General features: G+C 42.7%; 1 protein-coding gene and 1 pseudogene across 4 annotated transcripts in view; both read left to right on the top strand.

Annotated features, from left to right (window-relative positions):
• LOC106971588 (collagen alpha-4(VI) chain-like) overlaps positions 1–21,171 on the top strand; it is a 123,546-nt gene that overhangs the window by 19,488 nt on the left and 82,887 nt on the right. For all 4 annotated transcript variants that reach the window (XM_053221467.1, XM_027061871.2, XM_027061870.2 and 1 more), the window contains exons 4-10: positions 3,369–3,974; positions 7,918–8,547; positions 12,802–13,347; positions 13,692–14,246; positions 17,603–17,937; positions 18,928–19,006; positions 20,763–20,908. In XM_053221467.1, the coding sequence (XP_053077442.1) occupies positions 3,369–3,974; positions 7,918–8,547; positions 12,802–13,347; positions 13,692–14,246; positions 17,603–17,937; positions 18,928–19,006; positions 20,763–20,908 (2,897 nt within the window). The remainder of the gene's footprint in view (positions 1–3,368; positions 3,975–7,917; positions 8,548–12,801; positions 13,348–13,691; positions 14,247–17,602; positions 17,938–18,927; positions 19,007–20,762; positions 20,909–21,171) is intronic.
• On the top strand, positions 2–3,361 carry LOC128315304 (collagen alpha-4(VI) chain-like; annotated as a pseudogene).

Here is a 21,171-nt window from a genome sequence, read left to right as displayed (position 1 = left end):
CCCCTTCTTATTTCTGATCTAGAAGTCACAGAGCTCAAACCTTTATCTCTTACTCATCTCTCCCGCCATCCTTCTTATTTCCCATATGTGTGCATGTTGAATTTTAGCATTACAGTCTCACTAAGCTATCTGTGCTCTATGCTCCTCTCCAATCATTGACCAGAGACTTAGCAACTTTTTAAATAAATCCTGTGGGCCTGATGCTCGTTCTATATACAGATGTAGTGTAAGTCCATTTCTGAAGGAAGAATGTTTGTACCCAGAATTATATTATTATGCCTAGATTAACTTATCCATGTTGTCTGGATGGGGGGCAGGGCAGAGGAGGAGAGAGGGGCAGCAGATCCCCCAGGAAGCTTATTTAATTTACTGCCAGCGTGTTGGTATAATGTAATGGTTATGAGAATGAATTTAGGGAGAACTAAGGTCTGGGTTCAAATTCCAGTTCTCCACTTTTGCACTGTGTCCATTTGAACAAGCTACTTTATCTCTGGGAATCTAAATTTTCTTCCCAGGATGGTAGGACCTGCCTCAGAGAGTTGTTGCAAGCTTTAAGTAAAATTGTGCAAGTCGAGTGCTTCTCACAGTGCTCAGTCCTTCAGAAGTGATAAGCATCGTGGTGATAAGCATTGTGTTCATCACTTGTGATGACGTAACTATCATTAGCTTTGTACTTCCGTTGGTGGTGATGGGCATAAACTTGCAGAAATCCTCTACAAATTAATTACTTAATTCTATCAGAAAGCAGAGACCTTTGAGCAGAGGAAGAGAAACTTGTTAGTGGTTTTCATCAAAATCCATAAGAGGATAGAGCCTTCATTCCTTATTCATTATTTTGGGATTTCTAGATAAGATAGGTAGATGAGAAGAAGTGCTAAAATTTTTCACCCATTTGATCCTGCTTGGGTACTATATAGTTTGCCAAACTTATTTGCATTGCTCACCTGACAGACAGGTAGATACTTAAGGCAATTCTTTGTTAGACACATAAGGGAGTGTATGCTATGTAGGGCAAATAGTATTTACTCTTATATAGATGTGTAAGGCAATTGGTATTGTTAGTTGCATTTTTCATGCGCGGCAACTGAGACCAAAGGTAACATAACTGGATGGCAGAGCTAGGATCTGATCTCAGGTTTGTTAGAGCAGATCCATCCCAATAGAACAAGGGTCAGAGATTGTGTTCCCCAGAAGCAGAGCCTGAGGCAAGGATTTGGCTATACATTATTTATTGTGGAAGAGCTCCCACAATTTATTGGTAAGGATGTGGGGGGTGCAGGATGGAGAGGCAGAGGAAAGAAAGGAAGGATGTGACTTCAGGTAAAAGTTCCACAGAGGGTAGTTTTGGTTTGATCCTACAGGAGAACTCAGGAACAAAAATTATGCTTCAGCTAGGCTTTCCTATACTGTAGGCAAGGCAGCCCCAGTAGCTGAAGAGAAGTCCTCCAAAAAGCAGTGTCCAGAAATGGGAAAAAGGAATGCGAAAGGACCTGGGCAGAGCACTAATGATTGTACTACAGTGGATTATCTGACTTTATCCTCAAAACAACTCTGTGAAAGTGTGAGGGCTGGTATAAAGATTTCAGTGCTGCAGGGAAGAAAATTGAGTCTCAAAAAGGTGAGTGATAAATAGGGCACAGGGCTCCTAAGTGATGGAGCTATAATGAGATGTATCATGGAATACATGGGTATATTCCAGCTTTCTGACCTGTTGCTAGCAGCACACTTGTAGAGATGAAGTTTAATGCCATTGGGAAGAGGAAAACCTCTTTCTCAGCACGCTGCTACATTCATGAAAGGGTTTTTCTTCTTAATGAGGTTCAAGGGATTGTCCAAATGGATTCTAAGACTGGAGGTATCAATAGAACAGGACAGAAGCCTCAGAAGATGATGGAGTCGAAGGAAGGAAAAGCTCAGGGAATGTTGTCACTTCTCTGAGCATTGTCATTTAGGGTGACTGAGGGTCATGGAGTGTAGTCTGGCTGGCACTGCTCTCCTTTCTGCACACCGTTCAGCTCCATTGGTTCTGAGCATTTTGAGTGAAGCCCCACAGACCCCCATGCTTTTTGTCCTCTTTCTCGCAGCTTGCAGAGAGGCAGTCCTGGCAGACATTGTCTTCCTAGTAGACATCTCAGCCAGCCTTGGACCCCAGAACTTCCAGAAAGTGAAGAACTTCCTTCACTCTGTTGTCTTGGGGCTTGGCATCAGCAGTGATCAGGTCCGAGTGGGACTTGCTCAGTATAATGACAACATCTACCCAGCCTTTCAGCTGAACCAGTACCCTCTGAAGAGTGTGGTCCTGGAACAGATCCAGAATCTTCCCTACCGTACAGGAGCAAACACAGGCAGTGCCCTGGAGTTTATCAGGATAGACTACTTCACTGAGGCAGCTGGCAGCCGGGCCAAGGACAGGGTTCCTCAGATAGTTATCCCGGTGACAGATGGGGAGTCAAATGATGAAGTCCAGGAGGCAGCCGACAAGTTAAAAGAATATGGAGTTCTTGTGTATGTGGTAGGGGTCAATGTGCAGGATGTTCAGGAACTGCAAAAAAAAAAAAATAGCCAGTGAGCCATTTGAGAAGTTTCTCTTCGACACCGAAAACTTCAACACCCCGCAGGATTTCTCAGGAGGGATTCTTCAGACTCTGTGCTTGGCAGTGGAGGGTAAGGTAAAAGGTAAGCAGCTATGTCAAAATCCAATATTCTGACCAAGACACGTAATTACAGTATGATTCAGGACACACAGAGTGTAGTGAGAGGGCAGGAGAAGGAGTCGGTTGCCATCACCGTGGAACCTGGGAGGACTTCCCGGGTGAAGGAACATTGGAGCTGAGGGTTGAAGGATGAATGCCGTTCTCACAGCTAGAAAAGGACATCCTGCCATGTTGTTCAGAGGAAGTCTAGAAGACCTGTGTTTTTGATCCTCCTTTGCCACTTTCTAGTTATGTGAGTGTCGATGTGCAGGTTTCACTTCTTCACTTTAGTGTTCTCCTCTGTACAGTGAAGATGACACTTGCCTACTAGGATGGTTGATGAGGATTAAATCAGGCAACGTATAAAAATTGCTAGCACAAAATAACTGCTCTGGATGTGTCCATTTCCCTTGCCTCTTTCATTGGTGGAAGAACAGGTAAGAGGTACTTTCATCTAAGAAAGCAGACAGCAAAGGAAGTGGAGTGTGAGAGGGAGAGAGCCTCGTGATAGTCTCACATGGAGGAGGTGGGAGTACCATACGTACCGTGTTACAAAAAGAGCGGACCTTTCCCTCTTATGTTCCCCACGTCCTTGTATCCAATTTTCACGCGATCTTGATTTGATTGACTTTCTCCTCTGTGTCTTTTCTTTCCTTCTTCTCTCTTTAATTCCAGAGTTCACCGAGGCTTATGCAGATGTGGTCTTTCTTGCCGACACCTCACAGAACACATCACAGGCGAGTTGCCAGTGGATGCGGAATTTCATGTCCAGAGTGGTTGGCCTGCTGGATGTTGGCAGGGACAAGTACCAGATTGGACTGGCTCAGTATGGCGGTCAAGGTCACACTGAATTTTTGCTCAATACCTATCAGACCCAGGATGAGATGATTGCGCACATCCACGGACACTTTTTGCTCCAGGGTGGCTCCAGGAGGACAGGCAAAGCTCTGCGATACCTTCATCGGACCTTCTTCCAGGAGGCAGCAGGAAGCCGGTTTCTCCAGGGTGTTCCCCAATATGCAGTGGTTATGACCTCAGGCAAATCTGAAGATGAGGTCTGGGAGGCCGCACAGACTTTGAGGGAGAAAGGCGTGAAAGTCATGTCTGTGGGTGTACAGGACTTTGTCCAGAGAGAACTGGAGGGGATGGCAACCCCACCCCTTGTATTTGAGATGCAAGGACAAGATGGAGTCAGACAGATTATGCAGGATGTGAGTGTGGTGATCCAAGGGACTGGGAAGACTGAGTTTGGGATTGAGTCCGAGAAGGAGGCTGTAGTAGGTAAGGTTTGGTCCCTATGTGTGTGAGCCACCAAGAGGTCTCAGATACTCTGGAGAGAAAGAACAGAGAAGGGGGCATTCTGGATTCAGTACTGGGATTCAACATCAGTGAATGGGGAAGAGGAGGAGGAATGGGGTTCCCTCAGGCACACACCTTATATTCGTTAGCTGTGGTCACAATGACGCCACTTAAGAAGCCATCCAGAAAAAAGAATCATTTATTTTCTCAGATCTGCTGGGGATCATCTAATCTTTGTTGGGCTCAACTGAATGGCTTTGCTGATCTTGCCTGGGCTTATTCACGGATCTGAGATTTGTCTGAGGGTTGGTTGATCTACATTTGGCTTCGCTCCATAGCTCTCATCTTCCTCCTGGGATTATTAGGCTAGTCTGGGCATATTCTTCCCGTGGTAATTACACAGGTGCAAGAGAGAAAACTCAACTACATAAGCACTTTTAAGACCTCTGAATCATCATCTGCTGATATCCCATTGGCCAAAGCAAGTCATATAGTTATGTCATCATCAATGGATTAAGGAAGTATATTCCTCCCATGGAAGTGAGGTGTAGGCAGTGAATATTTCTGCACAATAATTCAAGTTACCCTATGCCTTTTTCAGGATAAAGGAGCATTCAGGCTTATCCCCAGAGATTAAACAAAGTCTGTCCTTAAATTGGTGTTCAAGATGTTCAAGGGAGGTGCTATTGACATTCTGAGTGGGACAATTCATAGTGTAGGATTGTACTGTGCATTGTGAGAGGCCTAACATTCCTGGTTCCTGCCAGTAGCATCCCCAGATCTTATGACAATTTGAAACACCACCGTATATTTCAAAATGTCCCCTGGGGATGAGAACCATGGAGACTTAGCTCCTGTTAAGTCCTTTTATACATTCTAATCACTAGCCAAGCTGAACTACTCAGCCTTTACTGTATACTTGTCATACTTTCCCACCACTGTCTCTGCCCTTGAATACACTGTACTACCAGCCTAGAAGGCCCACAGGCAAAACTTTATCCCTCAGTAGCTACGTTATTTTCTTGGTGGAGCTTCTAGTTGATCCTCACAACAGATGTGATAAATCCCTTTTTTCTCTGAACTATCATAGCTCTGCCCAGACCTCTCAACATGTAGAGCTTGAGGGTCCTTGGAATTTTATAGGCGGAAGAGACAAACACATGTGAGACAACATGAGGAAAATCTAAGTAGAGGTAATAAAGAACTAAGAAGCACCTTCCAGACACTACACTAAGTAGAAGTAGAAAGGAGGATATAATGGAGAATCTGACCTGAGAGGAATTGTGTTGGTTCCTCAATAATAAGTATGATTTTAATATATGGGGAGAAAGGAGGAGGCTACTCTTGGTAAGGGGAAGAGTAGGGGTGTGGAGATGTGAATGGGCTGGATAAATGGGGAAGAGAGTGGAAAAATGGAACAAATGGGAGGAAGGGGGAGGGTTTAGAAGTAGTGAGAGATAAGATTGGATGAGGTAGGATGGACCCCCAAGGGTCCCAGTGGTACTGGTAAGTAACTGTAGGCTTTTAAGCAGGAAAAATGACATGACCAAAGTGGTCTTTAAAGAAGTCTTCAGGGGCCAGGCTGCATTCCACAGGACACCTCAAACTCAGAAGGACTTTAAGGCTGAGCTGTCCCCTAGCCACATAGGATGGCTGGGTCTAGCCCTGTGGTGCCTCTGATAATGAGAACAACTTGAAAGGAGAATACAGTTGACCCTCGAACAACTCAGGGGTTAGGGGCACTTACCCCAGCCCCCATATTTGAAAATCTCCATATAAATTTTGATGCCCCCAAAACTTAACTATTTATAGCCTTCCATTGACAGAAACCTTATGGATAGCCTAAACAGTGGATTAACACGTTTTTGTGTGTTACATGTATCATATATTGTATTCTTACAATAAAGTAAGCTAGAGAAAAGAAAATGTTATTAAGAAAATTATAAGGATGAGAAAGTACATTTACAGTACTGAAAAAAAAAATCTGCACACAGGCAGGCTGGGCCAGGGGCTGCACAGGGTAGGTGTGGCACAGCCTGGTGATTTTGGGTTGGTAAGGGCAGCTGCCAGGTGGGCCCATGGGTGGTGGCATACATATAGCCTTGAGGTTCAGTACGTCTGCCCCATCTGCCTGGAGGTGTAGCGCCAGCCTGTGGCCATGGGTAGCTGTGGCCACACATGAGTGCACTGGCCTCTGCAAGATGCAGGGGCAAGGGCATCACATGGAAAGAGGTCTGCCTGGGAGCTCGGTGAGCAGAGAATGGAGGGGAAGGGTGCGGGTACACCAGGGGCTCAGGGGTCCCCACACGGTGCCATCCCTGCCATCTGGGTGTTTTCCTCTGCTTCAGCCCAGCCTCCTGCCCCAGCCCTGGCACTTTACCTGACCATCTCATGGACATGCAGGGCAACCTGTGGCCCTGCCCAGTTCTGGGGCCCCAGGGGGCTGCCGACAGCCTCAGCAGGCCTCCCTGGTGCTCAGAGGGCAGCGGGTGCCTTTGGTTGTGTCTGTGGAGATTTGGGTGACCTGCATCTTTTGGGGTCAACTCTTAAAAACAAAACCCACGTGTGTAAGAGGACCAGCACAGGTCAAACCCATGTTGATCAAGGGTCAGCTATAATACTAGCAGGTATAACTTTGTACTAGCAGGTGAAGGAAAGGAGAAGTCAAAGGTGCCTGGAGTTTCTAAAGAAAGTGTTTTAGGCTTGGCAAAATTTTTGGTTCCTTATAAAAAGGGGGAAATTACAGGACATCACGAGGCCACAGGTAAGTCACAAGGTTACTCTTTGGCTTCTCTAAACTTTGTGTCACAGTGCCCAGCTGTCTATAGCCTGGCTTCAGCCTTCTGCATGTGTGGCTTTGCTCTGTGCTAGGCAGGCTTCTGTCTTCACATGTCAAAGCAGATCTGGACCTTTTTGGTGTGTGGACACAGTGGATTTCTGTTAGGAACTGCCTTAAATTGGATGGGAGGAGTCTGCATTCCTCTTGGAAGGGAGTTTATGGAGTTACAGCTCCATTCTCCCATTTGAGGAAGATTCAAGAGAAGGCTGTTTTATAGCAAAGTGAAAAAGTTTGCCCAGGTTTTGGACAAAGATTTTTTATAGGAACTTGCAACATTTCATGTTGTCTCTGTTGAAATGACATGAGATCTTTCAGAGAAAGGGGCGCAAGTTAATAGTCACGATTTCTTATTTTCTTCTGTACCAAAGAGGAAAAATTATTAAATCAAGGAGGTTTTAGGTCTATAATAGAGAATTTGACCCAGTGTTTCCTGAAACTAGAAAAATGAACAAAAAAACTAGTCAAGCAAGACTCAGATGCTTTTAATGAACTTTGATGAATTGAAAAATGATCTTAAAGCACTTTCTTGTGGATATTCATATATTTACATATTTTGCAAGTAATGTGAATACTCCTTCCAGTGAAAAATTTTGCAATAGGTATGAAACCTGTGATGTTCTTTGACTGTCATGCCAAATAGTGGTCATAAATAAAGGCTTCTACTAAATTCTAAAATTCATTAGTATAAGTTAGTATAACATATTTATTAGAATTTTTGATTCTAAATATATTATTACAGAATTTAAAAATGTAGCATACTACAACATAAGAATATAGCAAAAATCGGTGACTCAGTTGGTTAAGTGTTGGACTCTTGATTTCAGCTCAGGTCATGCACTAGGGATTCATAAAATTGAGCCCAATGTCGGGCTCTGCACTGACAGCATGGGGCCTGCTTGGGATTCTCTCTGTCCCTCTTTCTCTGCCCCTCCCTCACCTGCACACGTATGTGTTCTCTCTCTCTCTCTCAAAAAATAAAAATTAAAATAATTTAAAATATGGCAAAAATGTAGCATGATGCAAAAATGAGTATCATCTTTTACTCTGTTCTCATCCTAAAGCCCTTCTTTCTGTTTTTGTTTACAGTATGTCCCACTGCTGTCCCAGCTGATTTAGTCTTCCTCATTGAGGAATTCAGCAAGGACAGGCAGTCGAATTTCCAACAAGTTGTCAACTTCTTAAAGACCACTGTCCGCTCTCTACGCGTTCATCCTGATGTTGTGAGAATTGGCTTGGTATTTTACAGTGAGGAGCCACGGCTTGAGTTTTCCCTGGATGCATTTCAGAACCAAGCCAAAATCTTGGAGCATTTGGACAAATTAACCTACCGGAGAAGAAGTGGAGGGACCAAAACTGGTGCTGCTTTGGATTTCCTAAGGAACGAGGTTTTCATTGAGGAGAAGGGTAGCCGGTCGAAGCAGGGTGTGCAGCAGATGGCTGTGGTCATCACAGAAGGCTTCTCCCAAGACCATGTGTCTGTTCCAGCTTCTCTCCTCCGCAGGGCAGGGGTTACCATCTATGTGGTGGGCACCCAGCTTGCCTCAGACAGAAAGGACCTGGAGATGATGGCATCATATCCTCCTTGGAAGCATGTCATCTCGCTGGAATCCTTTCTGCAACTCTCTGTTGTGGGGAGCAAGATTAAGAATCAGCTCTGCTCTGAGATTGTGGACAACAGTGTTTCCATTTCTGGGATTGGCCGTGCCCTGAAAGAAGGTAGGAGGACCTTCTCAAAATCTGATCTTTTTTTTTTTTTAATCTTTACTCTGTTTGTTCCATATACCCACATCCTCCACTCCTCATCCAAGGAAGGATTTCAGGGTCAGTTTATTAAAAAACAGGAACACAAAACTTACAAAGTCTTTATTGTGTTTTGATTCCAAAAGAATATAAAGAGTGAACATGCCTCACTCTACCTTTCTTGGCTCTCATCCCTTTTATCAGTTTGATGAAGATCTATGTATATTTACAGGAGAGGCCTTAGGGATCTAGGTATGGATTTACTAAATCTTAAGCTACTTGAAGTGGAAAATTATTTCTAAAAAGACACCAACATTCCTGAAATTGAAAGATTTTAACTTTAAAATATAAATGAACGTTAATTTGCCAATCTTTTGTGGAGGACCGAGGCTTCTTTGCATCTGAGCCCAGCTGATTGGAGTTCTGTATATTTTCTTCATCAATCATCCAATGGTATCTATAATTTCCAGTTTCAGTTTCTTTAAAGTGGGATGAAAACTTAGTTGCTTTTGAAACAGCTGAGTATAGAAATCCCTATTTTTACGATCTTAAAAATTCAATTTTTGTAGTGCTATCTTGTACGTCAACAATTTCCTTTAAAACAATTTACTTTCATTGGGTCTTTTCTCAGCAGTTAACCTGGTTTTCATAGATGTAATAAACCTCTTTTATTCACACTCCTGTCCTATTGATCTGCACAATATTTGATTTGTTGTGTACTTGTAGTAACAAAACTGCCATAAATAGGCTGAGAACAAACTCACGTTGTTCTTGGTAGGCTTATTCTTTGTTGGCCTTACAAATAAAAGAGTCAGTTATTTTACCAGGAAAAATGGGTTTATTTGGGAATAGCAGAGAACTGCAATGAGGGACAGCAAGGCACAGTAACAGTGGGTGAGTCCAACAAACAAAGGAGAAGAATGCTATTTTATTGAGAAGAAGGGAGAAATCAGGAGGGATTGTTCTGAACAAAAGCCCATTGGAAAAAATGCAAGAGTTCAAAATGATGGCAGTTTCTCATTGGCTGAGTTGCTGGGGTAGTTGGTTTTTTGTAGGAGATGCATTATTCATATTTTTCCTGTTGGGGCTGTAATTGATTCTTTCCTACTGAGGATTCTTCTGTTGAGGTCTGTAATGGACAAGTGGTAGGGTGTGAGAGCTCCCCTTTCTACTTTCCTGTGTCCATTTTAGAGAGGTTTCCCTTTATTAATGTTCACATCTTCCACTGAGTGAAGCAGAACTGTTTAATGTTGCCCTTGGGGGCTTCTAAGGGGAGGGAACTCAGTGTATTGTGTGGGCATCACTCATGTGTTATAGAGGGAAGGGAGAAAGTCAATTATCTGGTGAGCTGCTTCAGAGGAAGTTGGTTAGGAGAGCTCCTACTGCATATGCAGTTTGAAAAGCACACCCGAGAAAACATAGCAGTTAAGTATATGCACCATGGAGTCAAACTGCCTGAGCTTTTTGTTAAATATATTTTTTTTAGAGAGTGAGAGAGCAAGTGGGGGTGGACAGAGAGAGAAAATCTTAAATAGGCCCCACACTCGACCTGGGGCTTGACCTGGGACTCGGCGCAGGGCTCAATCCCATGACCCTGAGATCATGACCTGAGCCAAATTCAAGGGTCTGATGCTTAACCGACTGAGCTGTCCAGGCACCCCACAAACTGCCTGAATTTTAAATCCCTAATGTTCCACTTACTGGTTATTACAAGTATCTTTGTGTCTGTCTGTCTATTTGTCTATTTTTGTCCACCCATGCTAATATTTCTAAGATTCAGATCAGAATAATAGAAGTTGACTACTTAAAATGTAAATAATTAACTTAAAAATTCAAGGCTGTGATTATATCATCAGGGGAAAAGCACTGAGTCTTTTTTGAAAAATAATCATTAAATAATTTTATAGTTTCTTGATTACTTGTGCTGAAGTCTAGAGATTTAAAATATCTAAATAAACTCCCATCTTTCACTTTGGCCTGTATCTTTACTCCCTTTCTCTGTTCTGGGAATGAGAAACAAAATCATTAAATATGAATTTCATTTCCTTGTGCACCCTTCCCTACAATCTGTAGGGGACAGGGAGAGAAGCTCCTTTTCTCTTCTAATTCATAGACAGTATAAGGCTGAGAGTTGATTTCATTCCCAGACTGCACAGCAGCTAACATGAAACCCGGAATCAGGAACATCAGCCCAAAGTCTACAGTGGTTAGAGGCAAATGGAAGTTTGGGAAGTTTTACCAGAAATCTGTCCTGGGTGATCACAAGATCATATTATCTATCATTTATTGGTCATCAGCTATGTGTCAGATACTCTGCTAAGGACTTTATGTATGTAATAGATATGGATGCATAGCAGCATCCAGACTGTAAAAATTATTCTGCCTGCCTTCCTGCCTCAAATTTCCATCTGCCAAGAGTGGCATGAATGTGTAGTGCCAGACAGTCTTCAGGGCTCTGGGATACCTTTGGACACTGCAAAGGCCCTGGGCTACAGTGTAGTGTCTTTGGAGCATTGCTGCATGGGACTGGCTCCAGAGATGCCCCTTCCTGCCCCATGGTCTTTTTCTCAGACTCAGGCCAGCCACATACCTATTACCAGTGGTTGCTGACTTCCAGCAAGATCTGAATTTCTGCCTTCTTTTTCTATAACTTCCCCTCGATTCGCCAAGCATTCAAAAAACACTTTACCAGAGAGGTGGATAACTATCTCCACACCTTTCCAGTGCTTCCCCTGCTGGGGTAGGATTTCCAGGTACAATAGGGGATGCCCAGTTACATTTGAATCTAATTCAGATAAATAATAATACTTATTTTTAAAAGTATAAGTATATACTCCATATTGGGTCAACCAAGATCCTCTCAAATGAAGGCCTGAGCAAGGAAGCCCATCTCCAGCCTCAGACCGCTTCCCTTTCAGCCAAGAAACATGAAAAGGCTCTTGATTCTTCCCTGAAACAAAGCGTTCTAGAGATGCATGACACACGGCTGGCCCACCTTTTATGAGAGGTGCAAGGAGAAAATTATGTTTCATTCTTTTTTTAAAAGTCTATGAATTTATTTTGAGAGGTGGGGGAGAGAGGAGTGGGGAAGAGGCAAAGAGAGAGGGAGAGAGAGAATCCCAGGCAGGCTCTGCACCATCATCATGGAGCCTGATATGGGGCTTGATCCCAGAAACCATGAGATCATGACCTGAGCAAAAATCAAGAGTCAGACGCTCAACTGACTGAGCCACCCAGGCACCCCTTTTTGATTCTTTCTGAGGAATCTGCTATGTGATAATGAGTGATCTTAACCATTACTTTAAAAAATCAGTTCTGCTGTTTTTCTATGATCTTATTTAATCCTTACTATAATCTTACTGAGGAAGTGTTAAGATCATCATTTGACGATTAGGAAATTGAGATGCAAAGGGGCAAGCCTGATACTAAGTGGTTGAGAAAGGATCTGATTGTGGAGCCATTTTTCCCTTTGGAGTCTAAGCCTTAATACAAAGTGATTCATTTAAGTAAAGCTCATTTAAAACAAAGTTTTATATTAGCTTAAATTAATAAAGCTTCAGCAAGTGTACTCTTTTGCCCTTATTTTAAAAGTCTGACTTGCATGGGAAACAGGGATATTGGATACTGAGACAATTCCTAGCTTCAAATATGTCCTGATATTTTACTTTAGCTTGTCTTCAACTTCCCCATTTGAGAAAGGTCAAGTACTGTTACTTCAGATCTTAAGTGGGGTTCACCAGAAATAGACTCTGAGACAAGGATATGTATGCAAGTGATTTATCGGGGAAGTGCCCCCAGGGGATACTGGTAGGGGAGTGGAGATTTGAGAAAAGAAGGGAAGGCAGCCAACAGAGGCTGAATTGGTGAGCACATAATTGCTGTTGGTAGCTGGGGCTCAGTTCTGTTGGGGACTCAGCAAACCGTGTAGAGCTCACCTCAGAGTTGTCCCACCCAAGGGGATGGGAGCTGGGTGTTTATCCACCAGCCCCTGTCAGTTGTTGGTTCGTGGCTTCTTTGAAACTCATTCCCAGGCACTGTGGTCTGCCTGGTGTGCTCTTGGTCAAACAGTACCTCTAGGCAGAGTCACAGGTGTTTTCAGTAAAAAGCTGTTGGCTCTCAAGGGAACAATGAAAGCTGAGGAGGTATGGCTGGGGATCAGGATGAATAGCTTTGGCTACTTGCTATCTCACCCTGTGTTCTAACGGGTTCCTCCTTCTTCTTATTGCCTAGACTGTGTGCACATCGAGAAGGCTGACATCTACTTCCTTGTCGATGGGTCTAGCAACATCAAGCACAATGATTTTCTTGAAATGAAGATGTTCATGAATGAGGTGATAAAGATGTTCCGTATTGGGCCTGACAGAGTACGGTTTGGAGTCGTTCAATACGCAGATAGAATTAATAGTCAATTTATCCTCAGCCAGTATTCCAGTGTGGCAGAGCTGAAGGTAGCCATTGATGGCATCCAACAGAGGGGAGGTGGCACCATGACCGGTCTGGCCTTGGGCAGCATGGCTCAGGTCTTTGTGAATACTGCTCGCAGCAATGTGCCTTGGTATCTCATAGTCATCACTGGTGGTAAATCTGAGGACCCGGTGGCTGAGCCTGCAGACGCATTGAGGGCAGAGGGAGTCATCATTTATGCTATTGGAATCAAAAACGCTAATGATAATGAACTCAAGGAGATAGCTAAAGACAAGATGTTTTTTGCAGCTGAGTTTGATTCCTTGAAGGCCATTCAACAAGACGTGGTACAGGACATCTGCTCCTCAGAGTGTAAGAATTTTTTCCCTTAGTCTCTCTTTCCTGCCAAGTATATGCATACAATCTATTTGAATAGGCTTCATTCTCAAAGTGTGGACTCACTGGTCCAAAAGTGAATATTGGACACAGAGTGACTGTGACCTGGAATGAAGCAAGTTGGTTAAATTTTATCTTTATCATACAGCTGTATCTCATTTGTGCTGGGTCACAGAAAATTTATTTCATTGACTTCCTCTCCCACCCCCTTTAAAAATGTTTTCATGCTGTGTCTATGCCACCCCAGACTGTCCTGGGGATTTATAATTCATTGGTTTCAGGCTCTGAGTGAATGTTCTGTTCTCCTTTTTTTTCCCCAGCCTGTAAGAATAGGCAAGCTGATATTATCTTCCTGATAGATGGTTCAGAATCCATCTCTGCAATAAACTTTGAAAAGATGAAAGGATTCATGAAGAGGATGGTGAACCATGCTAATATTGGTGCTGATGAAATTCAGATTGGCCTTTTGCAGTTCAGCTCAACCCCCCAGGAAGAATTCAGGCTCAACCAATACTCCTCAAAGGTGGACATCCACAGAGCCATCTCAGATGTTCAGCAAATGAATCATGGCACCTACACTGGGAAAGCCCTGACTTTCACTCTGCCTTTTTTTGACAGTCCAAGAGGAGGGAGACCCAGTGTTCATCAGTATTTGATTGTGATCACCGATGGGGTTGCCCAGGATAATGTAGCCATACCAGCCAAGGCTCTCAGGGACAGGAACATCATTATTTTTGCCATTGGGGTGGGAGCAGCCAAAAGTGCTCAGCTTTTGGAGATTACTAATGACCCACAAAAAGTATACTATGAGGAGAATTTTGAGTCCCTGCAGAACCTGGAGAAGAAAATTCTTCTTAAGGTCTGCATTCCACAAGGTAAGTGACAGAGGGTTTGTTATTTGATCCAAGAGCCCATTGTAAGTGTCAGGGACACTGTTGTCTCTCTTAATAAAATGAAACAAGTCCTTCTAACTGGAGGAGGGAGGGAGGGTCACCCTGAGGAGAGGACAGCTGGCCTGAACTCTGAATGCTGTGGTTCATTTTCACCAGGGTTTTTTTTTTTTTTAGTCATTCTCAAGGCTGTCACCATTCTGGACTCCAGTGGCCCGAACCTTCCCAGGACTCTGTAGAAAGTCCTTACAATTCTTCAGTGTATTCCTTGTAGATAGAAGAACTAGAATGGAATATGTAAACACAACTTAATGAAGATTTGGGCATACCAAAAAGGAAATCGAAGCAGAGAGTAATATCAGTTACATGGGTGCTCTTACGAAATAAAACACATTGTTTTTTCTATGTGGCTTTGAAGAGAGGTCTCTCTGCTTTGTTGACAAAGCTCCTCCTCCCAACAGTTTGGGTCTATGCTGGTCCCCAAACTTGCCTTTCAGTGGGAGATTGACCCAGAGAATATCTTCATGGACAGTGCTCCCTCCTACCCACAGGGAGTGAGATTCTCCAACACAATCACATTGTAGTCAGAATGGCCAAGCTGTAGATGGTCCTTTTGTGTGTGTGTGTGTGTGTGTGTGTGTGTGTGTGTGTGTGTGTGTGTATGTGTGCTAAGGGCTATTCTGAGGGCTTCCATGTATAAAAACATTTAATCTTCACATAACCCTATTAAGTAAATACCATTTTACAGTTGAGGAAGCGAAAACACAGCAAAATCAGGTTATTTGGCCTGAGTAAATGGCACAGCTGAGATTTAAACTTGAGGCAGTCTGGTTCTAGAGTCTGTGTACTGGATATTGTTCTAGAGTGTGTTTTGGTATAGTGTGGTAGAGCAAAAGAGGGCCTCTCAACCTTGAATATGCATTCAAATCACCTGGAGATCTTGTTGAACTGTAGATTCTGATTCAGTAGGTGAGGGTGGGATTCTGCATTTCTAGCAAGCTCCCAGGTGATGTTGATCCAGTTGGTCCTCAAATTACACCTTGAATAGGAGAGTAGTCTAGTACAGTCTAGTAGAGTGTGTAGTATAGTACAGTACAGCATAGTATGGTATTGTAGGGCATAATGAAGGATAATATAGTATAGAAGAGTATAATATAGTATGATATAGAATACCATAGAATGGCATACAATGGTATAATATGGCATAGTAATGCATAGTATAGTATAATAAAGCAAAGTATAATATTAAATCATATAAAGGAGTATATGATGAAACCCCTAAAGCCCAACATTCCTACATCAACTCCATGGGAAGCAGATACTTTTATCATACATAATTCCCAGGTGAGAAATGCAGATGGGAAATAATGGAGGCAGGGTTTGAACTTCCCAGAAATTTGGTGTTGAAAGCTGGAGCCAACTTTCTAGAGCATTCAATTAATATTTTTGTTCATACCGTGTAAAGGATATCACTTTGTTGTGTCCTTGTGAATTCAGAAATCCATTGAAAAGAGTGGATGTGTAAAATTATTTTCTAAAAAGCGTGGATTGTGGGATGTCTTGTATTAAGCAGTTTGGATTTTTCAGGAGTCAAAGTCCTATTTTTGTTTGTTGTTTGGGTTGTTATACACACACACACACACACACACACACACCCCTGAGTATTATCCTGGGCAGGAGAAGAAATACAGGATTCCTGCTTCTCTTTTTAGACTATTTTATAGCATGTAGTAAATTAGCATTTACATTCATCTTCAGCTTTGTCTTCTGACTTTTTTGATAGAAGTAGCTGGATACCTCCATAATGACTGGAATCTAATTAATTCCAGAATTCCAGAATCATAAAACTGAATCATAAAGACGTTAGAGATTACCTGGCAAGGTTCAACCCTCTACATTAATAGGGAAAGAAAATGCTTGCATATTCTTGCATTACATAAAGCCAGCTGGAAATGTTCCTGGGAAAAAATGTAAATTAGAAATGTTGGAATAATACACCATACTGCAAAAGGGAAATTTCTGTTTTTCTGAAATTGGATCCAATGTAGAAATGGGATTTACATCTGTGGAAATCCCTTTTGGTGAATTTCAATTAGAGATTTAAAAGTCAAAACAAAACCAAGATATTTTATATGAAAGGAGGGGAGAAAGGCATTTTGTGTCTTGGCACTTCTGGAAACATCTGGCCAGCTAGCATGGATGTATATTATTTAGGGGATGGAAAACTCATGGCTCAGCCCTGGATCTCAGATCCCTGAGATATTGTTTATGACCATTTTCACTGGTAAAGGGTTCAGTATTTATTTATTTTCCTCAAATTTCCTCCTAAAATCTGCAGTTTTGTTTTTACAACTTCTGAGCCAAATACTCTAATGTGCACTGGACTAAGGAGAAAATATCCACGTGTCTTGGCTTGTCCTGGACAAATTGCAAGTTATGCTTGTTGTCTAAAAGTAGTTAATGGTAGTGGCCCTTTTATTATTGATAAGTTACATTTTAAGTTATTTGTCCGCATTCTAACCCAGGTGCATCTATGACCAACTTTTGCCTCATTGGAATTCTGTGCATGGTTTTATTATTCACCTGTGAGTGAGTGGGTATAGCCTGAAGGATCACTGGGTTTTCAAATTTTAGCTCTCTTCCAGAAGGGCTTAACAATTTTTAGGTACAAGAAACAGAAGATTGGGAGTGATTGTCAGTTTTGATCTCTTCTAATATGCTTCCCTGAAATAAAGGATACATGTGAGTGGTGAATGAGGGAAAAAACTTTGAGGGGAGAAGGAAATAGTACAGCTTTGTGCTGGAAGAAGACTCAAGGCTCATTCATATTCCCTTCTTCATTCATTTGTCAAACATTTAATAAGCATCTGTCTGTATCAGGCATTGGGGAAGTTAGATGTCATAGTTCTTACTATGAAGAAAACTTTATTTAGTGGGAGAGAAGGTCAAGTAAAATAACGGTGGACATGCAGGGGTATTTAATAAGTCAACTTGAGTACCTGGAGACATGAGTCAGAGCTTTAGGGAAGGGGATCACTTGAACTACAACTTGAAGGACATGTATGGGTTAACCAGATTGGGGTTGAGGAGATGAGAAAGGACACTTCAGGTAAAGGGAATAGCAACTGCAGAGGAACAGAGCTATGAAACACTATATATTGTATCAGTTAGCTTTGCTGTGTAACAAACCACTCCCCAAATCAAACAATCCCTACCATTATTTAGCTTATATTCTGTGGGTTGGCTGCAGGTTCTTCTTTCAGGGTTGGCTGATATATTCTGGGCCCGGTCATGCATCTAGAGATGACTAATTTGATTTTTTTTCTCCTCCACTTTCAAAGGATGCAACATAGATTTGTCCGTAGGAATTGATATTTCCAGTCCCATTAAGCAAGATCAGCAGAAGCTTCAAGGGTTACTGCCAGAGCTGATGCAACAGATGGCCCAGCTTTCCAACATCAGCTGTAGGGCTCCTGGTCGCCCTAACGTGATGTTCCGCTACTTGGTCCCTGCCTCAAATGGCCAGCTTATTTTTGACTCCGGCTTTAAAAATTATAGTGGTAAGATTATTCAGACGTTCTTAATTCATCAGGCTGCCAAGAGGAACTATATGGATGTGGATTTTTTGCAGTCCTTGGGAGATAATGCTATCCAGCTCTCTTCTGCTACAGTGAAGGTAATTAATAAAGGCTGAGAATCCATAATATGGAGCCAATTGCCAGGGTGGGAGGGATTGGGCTTTTGTGACTGAGGCCAATAAGTTGTCCTTCACCGGAGATTCTACGTAGAGAAAAACCATAGTCTTATTCAGTAAAGACCAACGAAGGATATGTTTTCATTCAATCAACAAATACTCACTAAGCCCAAGAAGCTCTGTGCTAAATAATGCCAGTAGGGATAAAAGGATAAATCCCTGCCCTCAAGTTGCTCACAGTTTAGTGATCCAGATTCTTCCATGATGCAAATTCACTCCAAAGACAACTTGGAAGATACTAGCTCATTATGGTCACTCACTGTCATGTAGAGTAGAGCCCATTATTTTCCAGTCGGCACTTTGAACTGTCTTTAGTAACTCACTAAGGGCTTGTTGGTTGTTTTCCCTTCCTGGTGCCCAAGAACTATACACCTGCTACAGCCTGTAGAGATGAAAAGACCTTACGTGATGTTTATTTGGAAATGACAGCACCAAACTTTGAAAGTTACATTTGGTTTTTCCTTCAATCATGCAGCCAGTGGATTTATTTCTTAAATATGTAATTCACTTTTAAATTAAAATTTTCTGTGAGTAAAGGTAAACCATTTTAATTATTAAAAACGCATTAAAATTTTGGTATTTTTTTGTGTCAGTGAAGATGGATATTGCAAGACATTTTTGGAGGTATTTTAAGTGAACAAGTTAAGCTGGTTCCAATTCTCCTTTTGGTGGGGGGTCTTGAGATTGAAGTAAAAACGAATGTGTAATAAAGTAACGAATAAAGGAAGGGGTGAAACAAAACAGGGTGAAAGGCTGGATACAACCAGAAAAGCTAAGTTTATCTTTGCATTTTTATAAAATGTGCAACACTCAGTATCCATTTTCTCCCTCTTTTTTCTTCCCTTTCCCCTCTCCCCTTCCTTTCACTCCATCCCTGCTCCCCACTACCCTCCTTTCTCTCATAAACAACAGGTCCTTTTAGTGTTTACAGATGGACTGGATGATGATCTCCAGAGACTGAAGGAAACCTCTGAGCTCCTCCGCAGCAAAGGTGGGTGCATGTGGTTACCCTGGGTGGGTGGTTCCTCCCACAGGAACTGAGATACTTGTTGAGATTTCCAGATGGCACTGGATTCCGTTAAGCCATCCATAGACTAACCATAGAGTGGTTGGCGCTCAGTGCCCACAAGGGTGATGCTTTGTATGAATTAGGGGCTGTTCAGGGCTGAGAGAACCCAGGATCCCATAACCCTGACAACGATCAAGGGTCTCTCTGACTGAGACAGGATTGGCCAATTATCAGCCTGGCATCTGCTTTTGAAGGTTGAATGTGCAACTTCATGATAATTGAGTGCTGTTTGAGTTTTCTTAACAAGGGTCTCTTTTTCCTAAACTCTGGAATCACCCTAGAGCTGGGCTTAGTTTTTCCCACTGCCCGCCCTTCCTCCTCTGCTCACCAATTCTTCCTCTTTGACCATCCCCAAGGGCTGCTACTAGTCTGTACAGCATCTTTGTGAAATTGAAAAAAGATGCCAATGCTCCTGGTATATGCAACCCTGTGCCTGGGCGCCTGGCTTAATGAATGGTGTGCTGGCTGGATTTCAGTGCCCACCAGCTCCCTCAGCTGGGTGTGCTTGGGCAATAACACCTGTGTGGCTGTGCGCGATTGCTGTTCTGTCCCCATTTGGTGCCACTCAAAAGCTCTAAAGCAAACTCAAGATGAACCACCAGCAACTCATGCTCCGTCTACCTTTCTCCCTCCTCGGTAGAGTATGTTCAGTGTATTTCTCTTGAGATGATGCTTTCCATTGGTCGACACTATGCTGGAATATTTTCTGTGATAACTTGCTTCCAACTTAATTTACCACATAGGAAGTTTTAAAAGTAAATTTTCTGGAAGAGAATTTGAAATCTTGGACGAAAGACAGCGAACTTTGCCCACATGCTAGATCAGCATTCCATTTCTAGAAATTTTAAGGAATGATTAAGACTGTGCATACAACTTAAAAAATTTTTTTTTTTAACGTTTGCTTATTATTGAGAGACAGAGCATGAGTATGGGAGAAGCAGAGAGAGGAGGAGACACAGGATCCAAAGCAGGCTCCAGGCTCTGAGCTGTCAGCACAGAGCCCGACTCGGGGCTCAAGCTCACAAACCGCAAGATCATGACCTGAGCCAAAGTCGGACGCTTAACCGACTGAGCCACCCAGGCGCCCCTATGTATACAACTTTTAACCACAGGATTGTTAAGTGGTTTGTTTACGATAGCAAAAAGCTGATGTGTGTGTATGAATGTACTGCTCAAAATATTAACAGAAATATTTGTTCAGAAATACTACAAACAGTGACTTCTAGCTGTTTGAAAAGCATCCTTGTCTGTTGGTTCTCTGTCATGTGGACAAAGCCGGATGATTTTGTAATGCCTTCATCAGTAGGATAGGTTCGTGCTGCAATAATAAACAACCTTCAAATCCCAATGGCTTAAAGGAGCAAGAATGTATTTATCTTATGCCTCATGACCGCTAATTTGTGTCTCATTCTCATCACTCGAGGACTCAGGCTGAGAGAGGGTCTGTTCCTGTGGCAGGGGGCAGGAAATGGGGCAATGTATGCACTGCTCTGAAAATTTCTCCCAGGGCATGACACACGTCACTTCTGCTCATGTTTCATTGGTCAGAAATGCAGTTTGACACAAGACAGGTGAAGGCTGGAGAAAAGGGTGGGATGATGCATGCATATTTAGGGCCCGGACAAAGACCAGTCAAAAGACCTACAAGTAAAATCTCCTACCTGCTGGCATTTTGAAGGATTCTCTGGGCTCCTCATTATTGGCCTGGAAGGTGTGCATAAATTAGAAGAACTCCAGGAGCTAGAATTTGGCAGAGGATTCTCATACAATCAACCTCTGAGCATCACACAGCAATCCCTCCCAAGCATCTTACTGAAGCAACTTGTAAGTATTTTTTTTTCTAACCCCATCCTTCACTAGGTCTGTTTATTCTAATAATTTAAAAAATGCAGAGGGAATTAAAAAAATTAATGTTTATTTATTTTTGAGAGAGAGACACGCACAGCATGCAAGCGGGGGAGGGGCAGAGAGCGAGGCAGACACAGACTCTGAAGCAGGCTCCAGGCTCGGAGCTGTCAGCACAGAGCCTGACGCGGGGCTTGAACCCACGAACTACGGGATCGTGACCTGAGCTGAAGTCAGACAGT

Source organism: Acinonyx jubatus, chromosome C2 (assembly GCF_027475565.1).
Source record: "Acinonyx jubatus isolate Ajub_Pintada_27869175 chromosome C2, VMU_Ajub_asm_v1.0, whole genome shotgun sequence".
NCBI lineage: Eukaryota > Metazoa > Chordata > Mammalia > Carnivora > Felidae > Acinonyx > Acinonyx jubatus.
This window is presented reverse-complemented; position numbering and strand designations above follow the sequence as displayed.